Source organism: Podarcis melisellensis, assembly GCF_964234715.1.
Source record: "Podarcis melisellensis genome assembly, chromosome: 4".
NCBI classification, from domain to species: Eukaryota; Metazoa; Chordata; class Lepidosauria; order Squamata; family Lacertidae; genus Podarcis; species Podarcis melisellensis.
In genome coordinates this window covers 13,852,112-13,870,130 of record NC_138531.1, presented here as the reverse complement: position 1 = coordinate 13,870,130, position 18,019 = coordinate 13,852,112, and the positions used below count along the sequence as shown (strand labels likewise).

Sequence of the window (18,019 nt, the reverse complement as noted above, 5' to 3'; positions counted from 1 at the left end):
TTGTGTATAAGTAGAAAAGTTGAACTGGGCTATTTAAATGCCAGATGCAATTTCAGCAAGGCAATGTGCTGTGTTGTTATACCCTACAGAGAAGTTAATTGCTGTGCCAGAAGGAAGAGAGTCAAGACGGCTGTTCATTGGGAACAATCTTTGGTCCGGTGAATGGATATTTCAATTTTCTTCACTTGAATATTGGCTAGAATGCTAAATCAAACATTTCTGGTTTGCTAGCATTCAGCTAGACACAGACAGACAGACAGACAGACAGACAGACAGACAGAGTGAGATGTGGTTAAATCTGCAATGATGTTATGACCTGTGTCTTAGGATAAAGGTAAAGGGAGCCCTGACCATTAGGTCCAGTTGTGGCCGACTCTGGGGTTGCGGCGCTCATCTCGCTTTATTGGCTAAGGGAGCCGGCGTACAGCTTCTGGGTCATGTGGCCAGCATGACTAAGTCGCTTCTGGCGAACCAGAGCAGCGCACATAAACGGTGTTTACCTTCCCGCCGGAGCAGTGCCTATTTATCTACTTGCACTTTGCCGTGCTTTCGAACTGCTAAGTGGGCAGGAGCAAGGACCGAGCAACAGGAGCTCACCCCGTTGTGGGTATTTGAACCGCTGACCTTCTGATCGGCAAGTCCTAGGCTCTGTGGTTTAACCCACAGCGCCACCCGCATCCCAAGTGTCTTAGGATACATACACCGTATTGGCAGATTGCTGGAGTCTCCTCAAAATTGCTTTTTGTGCTGAAGAGGGAGATCCCACTATGTTGCAAACAACAAAAATACGTTTGTTTTGTACAGTGTTAGCATGTTAGCATTGTTTGGAATGACTTCTGCTCTGGTGGCAGGAAGAGATGGAGGTGCAGTAACACGTGAACTTTCCATGACAGAAGCATCTTGGAAATGGTTGGGATCAGTTAGGGACTCGGGCAGGGGCTTCTTGATCTGTTGCCCTACTCAAATGCCTTAAACAGTTGTGTTATTCTCTCAGGTCCCAATGTAGCTCTACCCACCCAAGCAGTCCATTGGTTGCCCCTGGTCAAGCCTGGCTACAAACATTATGTGTTGACTCATCTAGGTGCCCTCCAAGGCTGGCCCAACCATTCAACAGAATAAGGTGGATGCCTCAGGTGATGAATGCTATTAAATGGGGAATGGCAGCAAGGTGTGTGCTGTTTATCCCCTAAGCTAGTTTGTGCCCCTTGGGTGTAGTCTAAGTTTGGAAGATCTGTCTCGTCACTATTGTTGAAGTAAGATTCAACTGCAGGTCCACAAACCATAGAATTGGAAGGGACTCCAAGGCTCATCTAGTTCATCCCCTGCAAGCAGGGATCTTGTCTAGATCATCCAGTCTGCTACTGAACATCAGTGGCGTAGCGTGGGGGGTGCAGGGGGGCCGGCTGCACCGGGCACAACACCTGGGAGTTAGGGTTAGGGGGCGCAAAACCACAGGTTAGGGGGCGCAAAACCACGGGTTCGGGGGCACAAATTACCTGCCTTGCCCCAGGTGCTGACAACCCACGCTACGCCACTGCTGAACATGAAATTGGGATGGAGGTGCCAGCATGTCATTGATGAGGGAGGGGACGACAAAGAGTCATCTGGTCAAAGTCTGGTTCAAAGCAAAGTACTGTGTGAAAGCAAGTGCCTTGCCCCTCAACAGTTATCACTGGAACAATAAATTTAGACAAGCACCCAGGTTGTTTGATACACCATGGTGTATTTCTATTTAAATTACAGTAACTACTTTTGAATTTGCATTTATGCATATAGATGATCATGTACGCCTTTTATGCAGAGCTGTGTCCTCACCCCTTTTTTGTTATGCATTCCCCTTACTTTTGTGATGTGCAAGTGGTCATCATCATGATTTGCCCCAGGCAGCCCTTCTGCCTTCCAAATTGTGTGGTTGCAGGAGTCGCAGGAATAGACATTCCTGAGCCTGACTACCTGATTATTAAAACCTTCCCAGAAAACTATGGGGAAAACTGAACTGGTACAATCTCAATAGCAAACAGCTTCTCCTCCATCCTGTGGCTTGATGTAATGATGATGTAGCAACTAATTACTGCCTGAAAGCAGTGGGTGGATTTACTGCGTCCTAGTGCTACACAAGGGACGCAGGTGGCGCTGTGGGTTAAAGCCTCAGCGCCTAGGACTTGCCGATCGAAAGGTCGGCGGTTCGAATCCCTGCGGTGGGGTGCGCTCCCGCTGGTCGGTCCCAGCGCCTGCCAACCTAGCAGTTCGAAAGCACCTCCGGGTGCAAGTAGATAAATAGGGACCGCTTATCAGCGGGAAGGTAAACGGCGTTTCCGTGTGCAGCTCTGGCTCGCCAGAGCAGCGATGTCACGCTGGCCACGTGACCCGGAAGTGTCTCTGGACAGCGCTGGCCCCTGGCCTCTTAAGTGAGATGGGCGCACAACCCCAGAGTCTGTCAAGACTGGCCCGTACGGGCAGGGGTACCTTTACCTTTACCTTTAGTGCTACACAATTGTAGTAAAACTGCTTGAATAGCTGTAAAACTGTGATGGTGTGAAGCATTCTGCGATGTAGTATTGCTCTTGAAAAATGCAGTAAGCCAAGGTGCCAAGTAGTTGTACTTACCAGCTTTCCAGTCACCACCTATCTGCGCTCCCTCCGTCCCTCCCTTCCCTGGTCCTGCCTACATCTCCTGAAAGATTTCCCCATTACACTTTCTTCTGCGCTTCTTTCCTATTGAGGCTCATGCTTCCAGCATCCTGCAGTTCTGGTCTTCCACACCTGGTGCTGACATAATTACTCTTTAACTTTCTATGCTCACACATCAAATAAAGATGTTTGCTTCTCCTTAATGGAAGAATAGGATCACATGCTAACTTGTGACTAATGTGCTTTAGTCATCAAGACATGGCAAGATAAGTAAGAATAGCCAAAGGCATCTTTATTGATTGCACAGAAATGGGTTTGCATATTCAACATGTTCTCAGAGAGCAAAACACTAGAGAAACATAAGATTTCATACGAAAACAATGAATTGTAAGAATGCAGTTATTGACCTCGTAACTTCCACCATTAGCATTCTAGCCATGCTAATGTAAGTTATAACTGACCTCATATAGGTGCACCAAGAAGACAGTCTTGACTTCTAATATGATCGCAATCTGCACCAGCTAACCTAAATGCAGGAAGCAATGCAGAACAGCTCTTCCTTGCTTTTGCTGATCTCACCAAGACATTTGACAAAATGAGGCAGTGTTATGGAATTAAGAGTACTGAACTGAGTCCAGATGCGAGTTCAACTCCTATCTTGGTCATGCAGATAACTGGCTGCCCTCAGGACTACTGCAATCTCTCATCCCTGCCCAACCTATGGGTTTGCTATGATAAAAGGATAACCTTTTATGTGTTGTGACTGCTTTGATAACTGACAAATTGTCATTATGGGGGACTAAGGCAGCAGCCTGGTTGTGGTAAGAATTGATTCCTACACCACTCTGTCCATTACCCAGGTGAGGGACCACCTTTTAAAGAAAACACAGAACCAAGGAAATAAATTCAAGTCCAGCATCCAGCAGGGACAATTTGCCAGTTTGGAGAAGGAGACACTAGTTTGGGAAAGGACCCTTCAACTTCACATCCCTGAAGTTCTCCCTCATAATAAGGTCAGCAGTGACTCAGGAGTTTGAAAAACAAAAAACAAAAAAGTGACTCAGGAGTTTGAAAAAACAAAACAAAAACCCTCAGTCCTAGCCTTGAGAACAACCCGAATGATGCTTGCCCTTACCTCAGTACCCTGTTCAGATATAAAGGAAACAGAGGTGTGAAACATTCACACTATTTGCAAACAGTATGAAAGTTTTAATTGGTGTAAGTTCTAGAAGCTTAGACAAAAGTCTGGTCGACAGAGAAGAGCTGCCTGTTTGCTTTGAGTTTTAACTAGTGACCCCAGGGATCCCAGCCGGATAACACACATTCCACATCTAAATTTGGGTACAGCTGCTTCTTATCCAAACTTGACCCTATAACACTTCCCAAGCTTACAGACATTTTTGCGCCCTCTCTTTCAAAGATGGCCATGCAGGCTTGTTCGCATGCATATTTTATAGTGAGATAACCAGTGCTAAAAGGCACATAAATCACCCACAGTTCTGATGCGAAGATCTTTGCAAATGTGACTTTGGAGACTCGACATGAATGAGTGGGAAACTCTGGCAAGCAATGGAAACATCTGGCATCACAGACTCTGGGCTGGCATTTATTATAAGGAATTTATGGTATTAAATCTATAACTCCAGAAGAATTGTGACTGCAAGGAGGCGAGTGTCAGTTGTGACCTTTCTACTGAATAAACAGTTAGTGAAAGAAATGTAAACTAGATTCTCAGCAGTGTTCTGAAAATACTTAACAGGGTGCAAGCAAAATGCAATCTTTGAAGTACAGCTATGGACCAAGATAGATGCAATGTTTAATCTGCATCCAACTTTTGCAAAGAAAGAATGAGGATGGATGCAGTTCTAAACCCACTCATTGTGGAAGTTAGTAGTACAAGGCTGGTAGAAGTCTTACTTCAGAGCCACATGCTGCCGTAGCTCAGTTGAACAATGGCTGTTTTGCAAACCTTGGCCTCTACAGCTGAAGGACCTTCAATGGAAGACCTCTGTTCTCCTGTGGCCCTGGAAAACTCTGCAATTAGTGCGGTCAGTACTGGCCTAGAATGATTAATGACCTGGCTCAGTGTAAGTCAGCTTCTAATGCTACTATATTCATATAGGAAGCAACTGATGCTCCTGTATTTATTGACTAGCATTGATAGACCCTCTAGAAAACTTGCTGAAAACTATATAAAACTTCTGTCATTGAATCAACAAAATACAAAACAACATTCTCAAACTAAGGTTTATTCCTCCTTGTGGTGCAGCAATAAAATGCTAGCACATTTGCAACACTAAGCAGGGCATGGCATGGTTTCAAGTTGGCTTTGGGGCTGCAAGTCAAGATTCCTGCATTGCAGAAGGTTGGACTAGATGACCCTTTTGTGTCCCTTGCATCTCTACAGTCCTATGAATAGGAAACCAAACAGTTTCCTCGATTGTAAGAAAGAAGAAGAAAGATTGCCCACTCTTGCATAGTATAGAAAAGTTCAGAAATGGTCATATCATTCTTTTCATCGTTCTTACATGAATTTAACCTTAGGTAGTATACTATAAATTGTAGAGTTTATGACTGGTTTTCAACTGGGGTTAGGGCAGGCACTATCAAAACTGAGTATATCATAAAAAATATTATTCTTGTAATTGTAAAATTTATGCCGCAAATCATAAGAAATTCAGATACGTTTGTGTGATTAAGCTCTACTTTAACAAGGGTGCCATTATAATTAATGACTGCGGTCTGAGCTTTAGTAAGATTTCAGCTGTGGGAGAAGTAAAAGCCTAATTTTACGTTTTGACTATTCTTCTAGCAAGTGACACACTTATTTTAAAACTCCGTGTCATGATGCCCTTTTTCTAAGTCCACACCATCAGGGCTTGTGCCGACATGAGCAGCTCAGAGAGTTCCTTCTGAAACTTGACTTGGACTCCATTTTTAACTTACTTCAAAATTACATGTTTATGGTGTCTGGCACCAAGAGCTTTCTGGCCATCATCTTGGGTTTTCCACCAGATACTAGGTGGAAAGCCAGAGCACTCTGTGAGGAAAAGAACATGGCAGCCACCACAGAAACATGACATGTTGGGTAATATCCTGCTACCCCCTGCCCAATACTCCAGTGTCACATTTCCTGAGGCCCTGAGAGGTGGGAGGGTCCACAAATAGCAGGTTGCCATGACTAGGCCTGGTCGGTGTAACAATACATTGCCCAGGATCAGTTTGAGGGCACGATTGCACCTTCACCCACCAGTATATCATGAATTAAACTACCACTGCTCCTGAGTCCCACCAGCACTCAGCACACAAGCAAGCTACATCGGCCCCAACCCCTCGAGGTGCCAAGGTGAAATCACCATTGCTCCTGCCAAGGGAGTCAAGGCAGTTTCACTCCGGTTGGGTCTGATGCAGCTTGTTTCTCCCTCCACTTTTCAACATTGTGATGTATCTCTTTTTTTTAAAAAAAAAGGTTGTTATTTATACTTTTCAAATTTATGCATTTCATTAGTTTTCCAATCAATTTTACATTTCAAAGGTTGAGTTCCTTCCCCCTCTTTCTGCAGTTCCTTAAATTCATTTTCTAAAAATATCTTCTGCATATCCAAATTCATTTAATTTGCTCATTTAATTATCTACTTTAAATATATACTCTTATGAAACTGCAGGTTACTACAATAATCCTGCTAATGTTTTTTATCTGTTTACAAATTATCTGTAAATACTCAATAAACCATTTCCGTTCTTTTAACAAACTTTTTTATATCTTGAATTCTTATTTTTCTGGTGAGATTTGCCATTTCTGCATATTCCACAAGTTTTTGTATCCATTCTTCCTTTGCTGGGACTTCTACTTCTTTCCACTTTGGGGCAAGTAGCATTCTTGCTGCTGTAGTAGCATACATAAATAAATTTCTATACAACTTAAGCAGTTCTGTCCATATAATTCCCAAAAGATGTATCATTATATTGCAGCGTATTCACGATGTTGAAAAGCTGATACCACCCAGACCTAGTCATGACTTTGCTTAACCCTGGAACCATCCCAGAGTATCATGACATAACCCCAATAACAGACCTTAAACTTGTGACCTGAGGGATATCAGGCCAGGACTTGGCCTATGTGTTACCAAACAGCATTGGGAAAAGAAGAAAACTTCTGGGAAACTTGAGAGGCCTCTTTGTACTTCTTGTTGTTGTTGTTTAGTTGTTTAGTTGTGTCCGACTCTTCGTGACCGCATGGACCAGAGCACGCCATGCAGTTCTGTCTTCCACTGCCTCCCACAGTTTGGTCAAACTCATGCTGGTAGCTTCGTGAACACTATCCAAGCATCTCGTCCTGTTGTCCCCTTCTCCTTGTGCCTTCCATCTTTCCCAGCATCAGGGTCTTTTCTAGGGAGTCTTCTCTTCTCATGAGGTAGCCAAAGTATTGGAGCCTCAGCTTCAGGATCTGTTCTTCCAGGGCTGATTTCCTTCAGAATGGAGAGGTTTGATATTCTTGCAGTCCAGGGGACTCCCAAGAGTCTAAAGAGTCTCATCCTCTTTGTACTACCACTAGACTAAAAGTCTCCACTAAAGTAACTATAAGGTCTGGGTTTATTCTGCTTTTACTTTGCTTTGCCCTGTTTCTCACAATTCTCTGGGTGGTTGCCTGACAGGTTCTCTCTCTCCCCCCCCACGTAAATATAGGGCTGTTTCATTTCCTGGTAATCCCTAGAGACTGGGGAGAGTGGGAGACAGCTGTTGTTCAAACCCCACAATAATCTGGCTTTGAGTATAGAAGTGTGGTTCGTAAGCTGCCGTGCTACGTTACATAAGTTCCCAAATTCAACTGTAAATGCTTTCCAATATGGAGCAAGTGCAGACAGGTGTGAGATTACAGCTGTAATAAAAACTGGAATTGAACACTAGTTGTTGAATTTGTAGCAGGTGATTGGCTTGATTTATATAATGTGGGCCACAGAGAAAGGAGAGAGATGTAAGTCAGCATCTTTAGTCTGAAGCACTGTGGTTCACTGAGTTGCAGTAGGTCATTGTGAACTGCTGAATTAATTCTTGTTTGTGTCTGGCATAGTGCTGGCACAGCATAACTTAATGCAGTCAAGCTACTCTATGGAGACCCCCTTTGGGCCAAGGGAAAGCCAGCTAGCTGTATCTGATGCCCCTTATGCTATATAATCTTTGCTGAAAGTGCCATAAGAATACAAAATGCATGGAATTTCTCAGGGTAAAAGAACAGCATGTTCGTTGTGAGTGGTTACAGCCTGTAAAATCGCCAAGGTTTGTAAATATCAAAATCGATACCTTGATGTCATTTTGGAACATTGTGTAACAAAACCAAGAACATGAGCTTGATTTGAGGGAAAAGGTGAAGGGATTCAAACTTAGCCTGTTCAGGGATCATGTTGTTCACGGAGCAGCCATTAATTTGCTATTGTTTCTATTGTTATTGGCATAAGGTTAATTTGCAAGATTACCGATAGCAATTCACTGAAGCATGGAAGCCTAACAACATCGGACATTTACAGACTAACTAGGCTCTAATGCCCTGTGCGGATGTTTGTAAACCAAATGCTTACCAGTCTGAAATCGGTCTGAAATCGGTTTGGCTTCATCCTCTCAGAAGGGGCACACAAATTCCATCAAGTTCTGCCAATAAATAATTTCAACCTACTCTCTTGTTCACTCACCTCTTACCCAGAGAGTTGTGGTGGTGGTGAGGATGGCATTGCCTGATTGCTCATCTTCTCCCTGATTGGCAAGCACGCAGGTCCACTCTCCCCCATCTCAGTGTTTTGATTCTGTCATATTTAGGATTGTCTGGTTTGTTGGGCCCACCTGTCAATCATGAACTGTTGGCCTATGAAAGCCCAGAATTTCAGAAGGAACGCATTTCAGTCTCGTGCTTGCCTTTTGCACCACTGAATTCCTTGCTAGAAACCCAGGTGCATAGTTCCCCTGCTGGGTTGCAATGTTCATGTTGAAAACATCCCAGATAAAAAAAAACCCTAGTGTTAGAAGCAGGAAGTGAACTTCAAAGCAAAAACAGCTGGATTTTGTGTACATGATCAAAAAGGGACAGGTAGATGCATCTTGCTTGTCATTGGATTTTAAAATGAAACCATTCTGCTCTGGCCAAATTCTTAAGTAGATGCTGGACTCTACAATCCACTCTAGACATGTGCAAATAGGTCTGGTGTGGTTGGGCATCTCTTCACGGGGACAAAAGGCACAAACTGAGTGAGGGGTTGATGAAAACACTGCCTCTTATTGGAGGGTCCTGGTTGCACACGGGTGCCTGGGACTTACCCCATAGGGGTAAAATGGGTGGAGGGAAGTGGAAAATGCCCTGGCCACAGCCCCTGGATCACGCCAGGCTGTTTTAGCCAATCCCCAGAGGGTGACATGATCCAGGGGCTTTAAAAAGTGCCAGCATGACGGGAGGAGGGGCATTCGTGTTGTGCTGCCAAACACTCCCCCCCCCCTAGAGTTAGGTAGTTTAGTCTGACCTTGCTTTGGTTTAGGTCACCTGTTTTTGGAACAGGGGCTGGGTAGGATTTTTTTTCCAATTGGCAAATTGGCTCTAGCCACTTGGTTTTTGCCTACCCCTTAGCAATTGTCACAACTTGTAAGGCTAGGTTGGATTGCGGGGAGGGGAGGTGCGGCCATCACCTTCCCCTCCAGGAACGGGTATTCCATTAAAGGAAGCTGGGGGTCCTGGATCTTGTCTGAAGCCCGCTTGAGGGGTTAGGGCCATGCCAGGACCACAGGAACCCCGGGGTGAGCTTCAGTTGGTCCGCATCAACGTTGCTCCCTCATTTGGTTTACCCCTTTTGACTGCCACCCAGAAGGTGGAGTCAGTTACAGTCAAGAGTCAATGCCTAAGCCAATACCGCTCATGAAATTGTAATTCAATAAAGTTGTGGCCAAAATTCACCCCAAAACTTAAAACTAAAATATGTGTCTGAGTGAAGTTAATTTGGGGGTGGGTCCTGGGAGCCTCGGGGTGTAAAAGTTAGTCACTGAATAATATGTAAGCCCTTGTCTTGCCTCTGTGCATTAAAAGAGCATGTTGAGATTTTAATCAGCATGGTTTGCGCTGAAAGCGAAACATTTACATTGGCACGTGTGTAGCTCTTTTCAGTCAGAGCATTTATTCTATTTCTCAAGGGGACAGTGGGTTTTTCTCCTTTTTGCAAGGCAGCCTAAATATTTCTGACAACCAGAGAACAGCACCAATTGGAAATTCACGGTTCATGTAGTAATAACTGAGTATTTTAATTTCATGAGCTAAATAATGGGCATCCACTTGTAGCCTCCATTGAAGAAACCAATACTGTCAAGAGCAGTGGCATGGTACACCAAGAGATAAATCTGGGGAACTGAATGAAAATCACTACTTCTCTATTGCTTTTCTTTTGTGTAGCATAAACATTAATTAAATACTTCATTGCATTTTTACTTACAATGATGTGTGTCTAACAGGAAATCTACTTTTGTTTATGAGAACTTCTGACAGTCAGACGTTGCTATTAAAATGCAAAAGATGAAGCCAGAATTGAGCTTAAGCTCTAATATATAGGCACACAAATATTAAAGTGTAATAAAACATTAAAAACTTCTCTATATTGGGCTGTTAAAAGTTGTGTAGTTATTTGTCTCCTTGACATATGATGGGAGGGTGTTCCACAGGGTGGACACTTCTACTGAGAAGATCCACAAGAGATGTACAATCCTACCTTGGAAGTCAAACGGAATCCATTCCGGAAAGCCGTTTGACTTCCAAAATGTTCAAAAACCAAATTGCAGCTTCTTATTGGCTGCAGGAAGTTCCTGCAGCCAATCAGAAGCCACGGAAGTCCTGTTGGATGTCCGGGTTCAAAAAGAGCGTTCACAAACCGGAACAATCACTTCCAAGTTTGCGGCGTTCAGGATCCAAGATGTCCGAGTTCCAGGACGTTCGACAACCAATGTATGACTGTATTTCTCTTTGTCTGGCCAATATTGGAGGTGTGTTTACCAGAGGTGTTAGAGAGGGCTTTCTCAGTGGTATTTCCAAGATCCAGGGATTCACTTAATAGTTAGGGCCCTTTCCACTAGCTTTCTTTCAGCTGGCAAAGACCTTCCTTATTTAGATGTCCTGGAGTAGGAAACTTGTGGCTTTGTGACCTTTGACCTTATTTCATGCATCCCATTTCGTATGGAGGAGGAGATGGAGACTGGGATAGAGAAGGAGATTGGAGGGGGGGATGCAGGGAGCCAAAATAGATGCAGCAATGGAAAAGGACAGGGGGTAAGCTAAATTAAGCAATCCATCCAAACGTTTGGCTAAGAGCAAATTAGGTCTTCCTTGTTGGCATGTTGAGTGGCCGAAAGAGAATGAAAAGCGGTGCCCCTCTGCTTTTGTTTCGGTCTCTACCCACTGAAGCCTTAGTGTCTACTATGCAGTAGACATCACACCTTGCCTCTGAATGCTTCATGGAATACCACCTTGGTGAAAGAACGGGTCCCCATCCCTGAGAAGACTCAAACACTTGGTTTCACCAGTATGTTCTTTTCAGTTAAGCACTGAAGCCCCTTCAACCGTTACACTATGCAGTCCTTTTGGTTGCAGAAATGAATGGCTGGGCAGTGACTAATAATTCCTTGCAAATGAATGGAAAGCAATTTGCTGGTAGTAACTTGACAGTACATGCACATCTTGCTTACCGAACACAAGGTGTTCCCTGGAAATCATTCGCTAGGTGGGTGTTTACAGAATGAGTTGACAATTTCCATTGATTTCTATGAGAAAATTTTAAATGCATTTTCAACCACGCAAATTTGACCCCAAATTTTTTATTTTTTATTTTTAAGACAGGAAAACACACAAACAAATGCTCTCTGGTTTGTCCGATTTGCTTCCCTTCCCTCCATTCCTCAGCCAGCCAACAAAATGCAAGCAAGGAAGTAAAAAAAAATTGCTCTGCTCAGATATATGAATATGTAATATGTATAGGTTTGGGTACTGATTCCTCTGGTATGGATATGTGAAATTTCACGTAGCGAATGTTCATAAAGTGGGACCAGTGTGTGCATATGAACAGGGATGTAAATTTTGCCAGCCTTCATTCATACGTTGCATTCATTTATGTTTATTGCAGGGGAACATTTGAGAATCTGCCCTCAGGAATATACATGCTGCACATCAGAAATGGAAGACAAGCTAAGCCAGCAAAGCAAACTGGAATTTGAGAATTTGGTGGAGGAGACAAGTCATTTTGTGCGCACAACCTTTGTGTCTAGGCACAAGAAATTTGATGGTGAGTAGCATGTTATATTTTGCTTATTCATGGAGCCAATCTGCACAGTCATCCACGAAACTGTACATAATGTAGACAGCCGATTTCACTTCAAGTGGCAGATAAAAGATGCTCTCCCGTGGAAAATCACTTCCCGAACTTACAAAACAAACATGTCATAGATAAGGCTAGGCTATTATCTCCTTCTTTAGCATGCTAGTTTTATACGTACATGATGCTTTTAAAATAGGGCATCCAAACATTAAATTAGATTTGATTTGATCCAAACACCTGCAGTCTGAACGATACCATCCAGCAATAGATAACCATATGAGACTGTTGATCATGTGTGTCACATCATAAAAGGCTCAATCAATTAATCCATTGTACGGTCAGATACCTTAGTTGGAATCCTCTAGTTTATCATAGGATACCACTTCTTCAGAATGAATGTTAATTGTATTTTCCAGGCAATTAGATAGCAGATTCAGTTGTTGTCCTGCTAGGATAAGAGCGTCCTTTAAAGCTGGCATCCCTTATCTGTAATTATTCCTGTTAATCCCAACGATATGAAAGAGTGGGCTGCTGAGAGATGAAAGACTTGCACACTGTTTAAAACAGCACATGGATGAAATATTAGGTCCGTCTCACTTGATATGCCATGGCCCCTTTGCCTATTTGTTTGCCTGAATGGGCACATTTACATTTTGCGAAATATAAACCATAGATGCTGCGGGGGCTTGGTTAAGCTCTTGCTGGAATATGCTGTCTAGGGTTCGCTCTGAAAACGATACTAATAAACATCCTTTATGAAGTGAAATGTTCCTCATGAGGACCATAATAGGACTACTATGGTGGATGTGGAACCCTGGCCAGAAAGTAGATAGATAGATAAACTTTATTCGCATTAGCCAACTGCCATAGCAACATAAAGCAAACAATATATACAGTTAAAAAGATGACAATGGGTAAAAAGGGCAATCAAATGACCAAGATTATCATTCAGATAGTGGCCCTTAATCTCATTGCACCCTCGGAAAAAACCTAAACAACAAAACAGATCCCAAATGAGACAGCCGGACCATCACAAACAAGATCCATCAATTTTAAAAATGAAAGATACATCCCGCCTTGATATTCAACCTCCTACAAGAGACAGCAAGGACTCCGTTTCTGCCGAAGAACACGCTTTAATAAACCGTTTCTGGTCATTGCAGCCCTCAGCTCAAAACGAAATCTTGGATAGACTAGACATACTCAGAAGCCAGAAAGTAGAAAAACAAGTCATTGTTCTACACACCTTATTCTAAAGCTATTAAGCTTTGGGGGTTTTAAAACTTACTTTCCCCAATAGCACACAACTTTTGCCATTGATATATAAAAATGAAAACGTTTGATTCCCAAGGGACTTCTATCTCTTCCCAGGATGCATGAAGGTTGCAGTGTTGCCACCCCGAGAGAAATATCCTTTGTCAATATGACCAGAGATGCTCTTTTCTAACCGAATCTACAAGCGCAGAGAAGGATCAAATTCTCACACTTGCCTTATGACATGGTTGCCAAAGGGCAAATATTTGCCAATGTCTATGCCCAGTGCACTTGTAGTGAGGTGACTTTATACTTCCTTTTTTTGTGTTCCGAATCACTCCAGAGAGATTGTCGCGTCCTCCAGAGTTAAAGCAAAAGATGATTCAGCAGCTTTGCAGGGGTTGAAGCACATTTTCCCTTTCTTCTGTCAGAGGGGATGAGTTCATTGTGGATATTTTCATTCTCTCCATCAAAGCATATGCTGAAATTATGTAGGAGGAAGAAAATTGTGTTGATTCATGGAAGGATGAACAATGCTACTCTAATTATGCTGAAACTTTTAGTACTCATTTCATCACATAACTGGCGTGCAGTTTTGGAAGAGCTTTTTCATGGGATATGCAGCAAATTGCAATAGATAGATGCAAAAGGTAGAAACCGATCACCTGAATGCAGTGCCTTTTTGGTGGAAGGGAACTCAAACAGTTAGGGAAATTTACCAGCAGAGATGTCACACAGATGGCTTTTGTGCTTAGCTTCTGAATAGCCCTTATTTATTGTCTAGTACATTTCAGAATCATAGTTATTATTGTGATTGTGCTGTGTTTTTTTGGGGGGGGGGAACCATAGCAGAAAAGCACTCAGTGACAGCTCAATATATTTTGCTGCCTAAAACCTAATCTGGCATTCCAAAATAGTGGTTGAAGGGTAGAAGATTCTGCTGTGTCTCTCCACCCCTTTCTCACTACTCGTAATACTTCTTCCTCCAAGGTCAGGCTAACTAGTGGGGTAGGAGAGCTGAAAATAATGCCAATATCTTTCACATCTGGAAACCAATGCGCCCCTTGGGTTTCAGATAGTACATGGGTAAAGGTAAAGGTAAAGGTACCCCTGCCCGTACGGGCCAGTCTTGACAGACTCTAGGGTTGTGCGCCCATCTCACTCAAGAGGCCAGGGGCCAGCGCTGTCCGGAGACACCTCCGGGTCACGTGGCCAGCGTGACATCGCTGCTCTGGCGAGCCAGAGCCGCACACGGAAACGCCGTTTACCTTCCCGCTAGTAAGCGGTCCCTATTTATCTACTTGCACCCGGAGGTGCTTTCGAACTGCTAGGTTGGCAGGCGCTGGGACCGAACGAGGGGAGCGCACCCCGCCGCGGGGATTCGAACCGCCAACCTTTCGATCGGCAAGCCCTAGGCGCTGAGGCTTTTACCCACAGCGCCACCCGCGTCCCCCAGTACATGGGTAGACAAGTCTAAAAAGCCCGGGACACAAATTTTCACGGCCCTCTAGCAGCTATGGCGGCTCATTTACTGGAATTAATGTATTTAGTGTTAACTATGGAAGTGTATACTTGATGCTGACCAAATTAAACCTCCTGGTGTATGTTTTGCTGTCAGAGGCTTAGTTTGGTTAAAATCAAGTGCAGTAGTACCTTGGATCCCGAACACCTTGCAAATCAAATGTTTTGGCTCCTGAACGCCACAACCGCGGGAGTGTTGCGGTTTGCGAACGTTCTTTGGAATCCGAACGTCTGACATGACTTCCGCAGCTTCCGATTGGCTGCAGAAGCTTCCTGCAGCCATTCGGAAGCCACGTCTTGGTTTCCAAACGTTTTGGAAGTCAAACAGACTTCTGGAACGGATTCCATTCAACTTCCAAGATACCACAGTATACACTTTCAGAGTTAACACTAAATACATTACTTCTGATTAATAAGCATTCATAGCCGCTAGAGGGCCATGTAAAATTGTTTGTGGGGCTTTTAAGACTCGTCTACCCATGTACTATCTGAAACCCAAGGAGCGCATTAGTTGCCAGATGTGCCATTTTTTCAGCTCTCCTACCCAACTAAGCAGGATTAGTAGAGGACAATCCATGTCCCTTTGAAAGCTTTGAAATATCAGGAGAATATGCATCACCCTGCAATAGCCTTCTGGCTTCTTTGCGAAATCTGTTTCCCTGTTTATTATAGTGAGTAGAAAGCTGATGGAGGGCCGAAGGAGGTATGAGACCAAAGTACATCAGCTGCACCCTCTTCTGTGGCTCTGGAGCATTTAAATGAAGACATGTGGTCTCCAGGTTAACAGCTGCCCACCAACCATCTATGCCACATATAGCAACAGTGAGCCACAACTTTAGAACCTCAGAATATTATTTAGCCTCAGAATAATATCAAGCACTTCCAAATGTCCTGACATCAAGTGCCTCAAGTAAAGGAGCACTGGAGCAAATCAGCTGATATTCTTTCATCCTTGAAAGTATGTATGGGACAAAGAAACATCACAATTTGCAGAGATTTGATTCACATTTATAGCTCTGCTTGAATTTCAGGAAACGGTGGGGGTCTGAACTGTTTGCCCACTGAGGAACAACCCCTTACAGGACTGGACAAACAGTTGTGTTTATTAGTAGTCAGACAACACAAGGCATACCTCAAAGCAGCTTAAGATATATTATCCTCCCAGAGTTGTCGTAATACTATCATTTCATTATCACCAATTCCCACTGCATGGTGGCTTTGCTGAGCAGCTGTTTTGCAGCCAAGCCAATATCTGTTTAAAGTATTGCTCTATCAGCAGCTGAAACCAACCCACCAGAAGGGGTAATGCCATGAATGTTAATGAGCAGGCGGTATCTGTTCACTGACATTTCTTAACTAATCCTCTGAATAACTATAGGCAAATTGCAATGAGATGTTGATTTTTATTTTTTTTAAGGGGGAAAAATAGTTAAAGGAAAGCTGGTTACTGTCTTACTCTGCCATAGAAAGTGGAAAATAATTCTGCATTAAGTGGTTTCTACATCCAAGTGGCTAGCTTCTCAGTGTGATACAGATGAAGTAAATTATATTGCTGTACATGTGGCTCTGAAAATGTATGCGAACAACGTAAATGCAGAAAACCAGAGGGACTAGCTTCCCAAATGTCTTTAATTAAATCAGTCTTCTTCAACCTGTTGCCTCCAGATGTTTGTGGACTGCAACTTCCAGTATCCCTGAGCTTTAGTCTTAGAATATATAAGACAAGATCACAGTTTTTCCTCATTATCAATACAGTGGACCCTCCGGATACGAATTTAATTTGTTCTGGGGGTCCATTCGCACCCCAAAAATTACGTAAATAGAGGCTTGCTTCTGCACACGCACGCGGCATGATTGAGCGCTTCTGTGCGTGTGGCCGTAACCCGACGATTCGTTAAGTAGAGGTACGACTGTATATCACATATATGTATCTTCCACTGATGAATAGATGGGGAAACTGTTGCTTGCTAGCAAGACACACACAGTTTGCTACGGGTGGTGGGGTGTGTGGTCTGACGGTTTACCCAGTCCAAAAAATGGCTATAAATATAGTTCAAAACCTCATAATCTCTTCAATACCACCATACCCTGCCAAAAAAACCTGTAATACAAACAAATATTTTGCTTCGGTAGAAATTGATGTTGCAAGAGGACATTTTTTTTGAAAACTTTATTCTACTTGAGTATGTGTGTGTAATAAGGTTTGTTTTGAATTGGAAGGTTTATGATGAGTTTTGACAAGTTTAAAAGTTTTCAGATGTGTGTGGGGGGGGGGAATGTTTTCACGGCTTAGGCATGTGATTTCTTTTAATTGAAAGGTTGATACTGGTTTTTAACCAGCGAAAAGTTGGCAGAGATGTGTGTGCAGATTGAAATAACATTTGATGAATTCTACATTCCTGGATAGAAATAAGTTTGAAAGTTTCAAAAACTTCTCTGATATAGATAAATGCAGTAGAACTTTACAGCACTTTTAGTGTGTTTGTGTGACTATCCCTGCTTTCTGCGTCATGCATCAGTTTTGTTCCAATTTCTTTTGCAAATTGAATAATTTCTTTCAAAATGTGTCATTGTGGCCAATAAAAGTAATACTTGCATACCCTCCAACATTCCTCTGATGGAAATATTGACGTCCCATTCCATAATGATAATTTTACTATTTATACCCCACACATCTTCCTGGGTTAGCCCAGCCACTCTAATCAGCGTCTAACACATATAAAAACATACTGTATTTTTCTGTGTATAAGACTAAGGCTTTTTTTACCAAAAAATTAGTTTGAAATTGGGACTCGTCTTATACACAGGTAGTGCTGAGGGGTTTTCTTAATTTGGAGTCCCCCCAAATAGGGGGCATCTTATACATGGAAAAACACAGTAATAAAACATTAAACATTAAAAACAACAACCCTTCCCTATACAGCCTTCAGACGGCTCGGGGGTCGGATAACTCCTTACCCTCCAATATTTCTCCAATGAAAATAGGGACATCCTAAGGAAAAGTGGGACCTTCCAGGATCAAATCAGAAATGGGGATGGCTTCTCCAAATCAGTGAATAGGGACACTTGGAGGGTCTGTACTTCCCTTCCCTATCATGGTGCCTCCCTCGTCCCTTATGCTCAATATATTTATGTCTGTAGACCTGTTTCTGTCATCACAAAGAAAGTGAGGTTTCAAAAGGGCAACCCTTAACATCACAGTACTTGGGGAAAGAGGGAGTATGAAATGAGCCATATTTTCCTGGAAGAACTAGCTGAGTTCTTTTGCACTTCATAGGCCT

At 43.1% G+C, this 18,019-nt stretch overlaps 1 protein-coding gene across 2 annotated transcripts in view; it reads left to right on the top strand.

The window, feature by feature from the left end:
- The window catches only part of GPC6 (glypican 6), a 787,401-nt gene that overhangs the window by 227,078 nt on the left and 542,304 nt on the right, over nt 1–18,019 (top strand). For both annotated transcript variants that reach the window (XM_081908218.1, XM_081908217.1), the window contains exon 2: nt 11,772–11,930. In XM_081908218.1, coding sequence (XP_081764344.1) covers nt 11,772–11,930 — 159 coding nt within the window. The remainder of the gene's footprint in view (nt 1–11,771; nt 11,931–18,019) is intronic.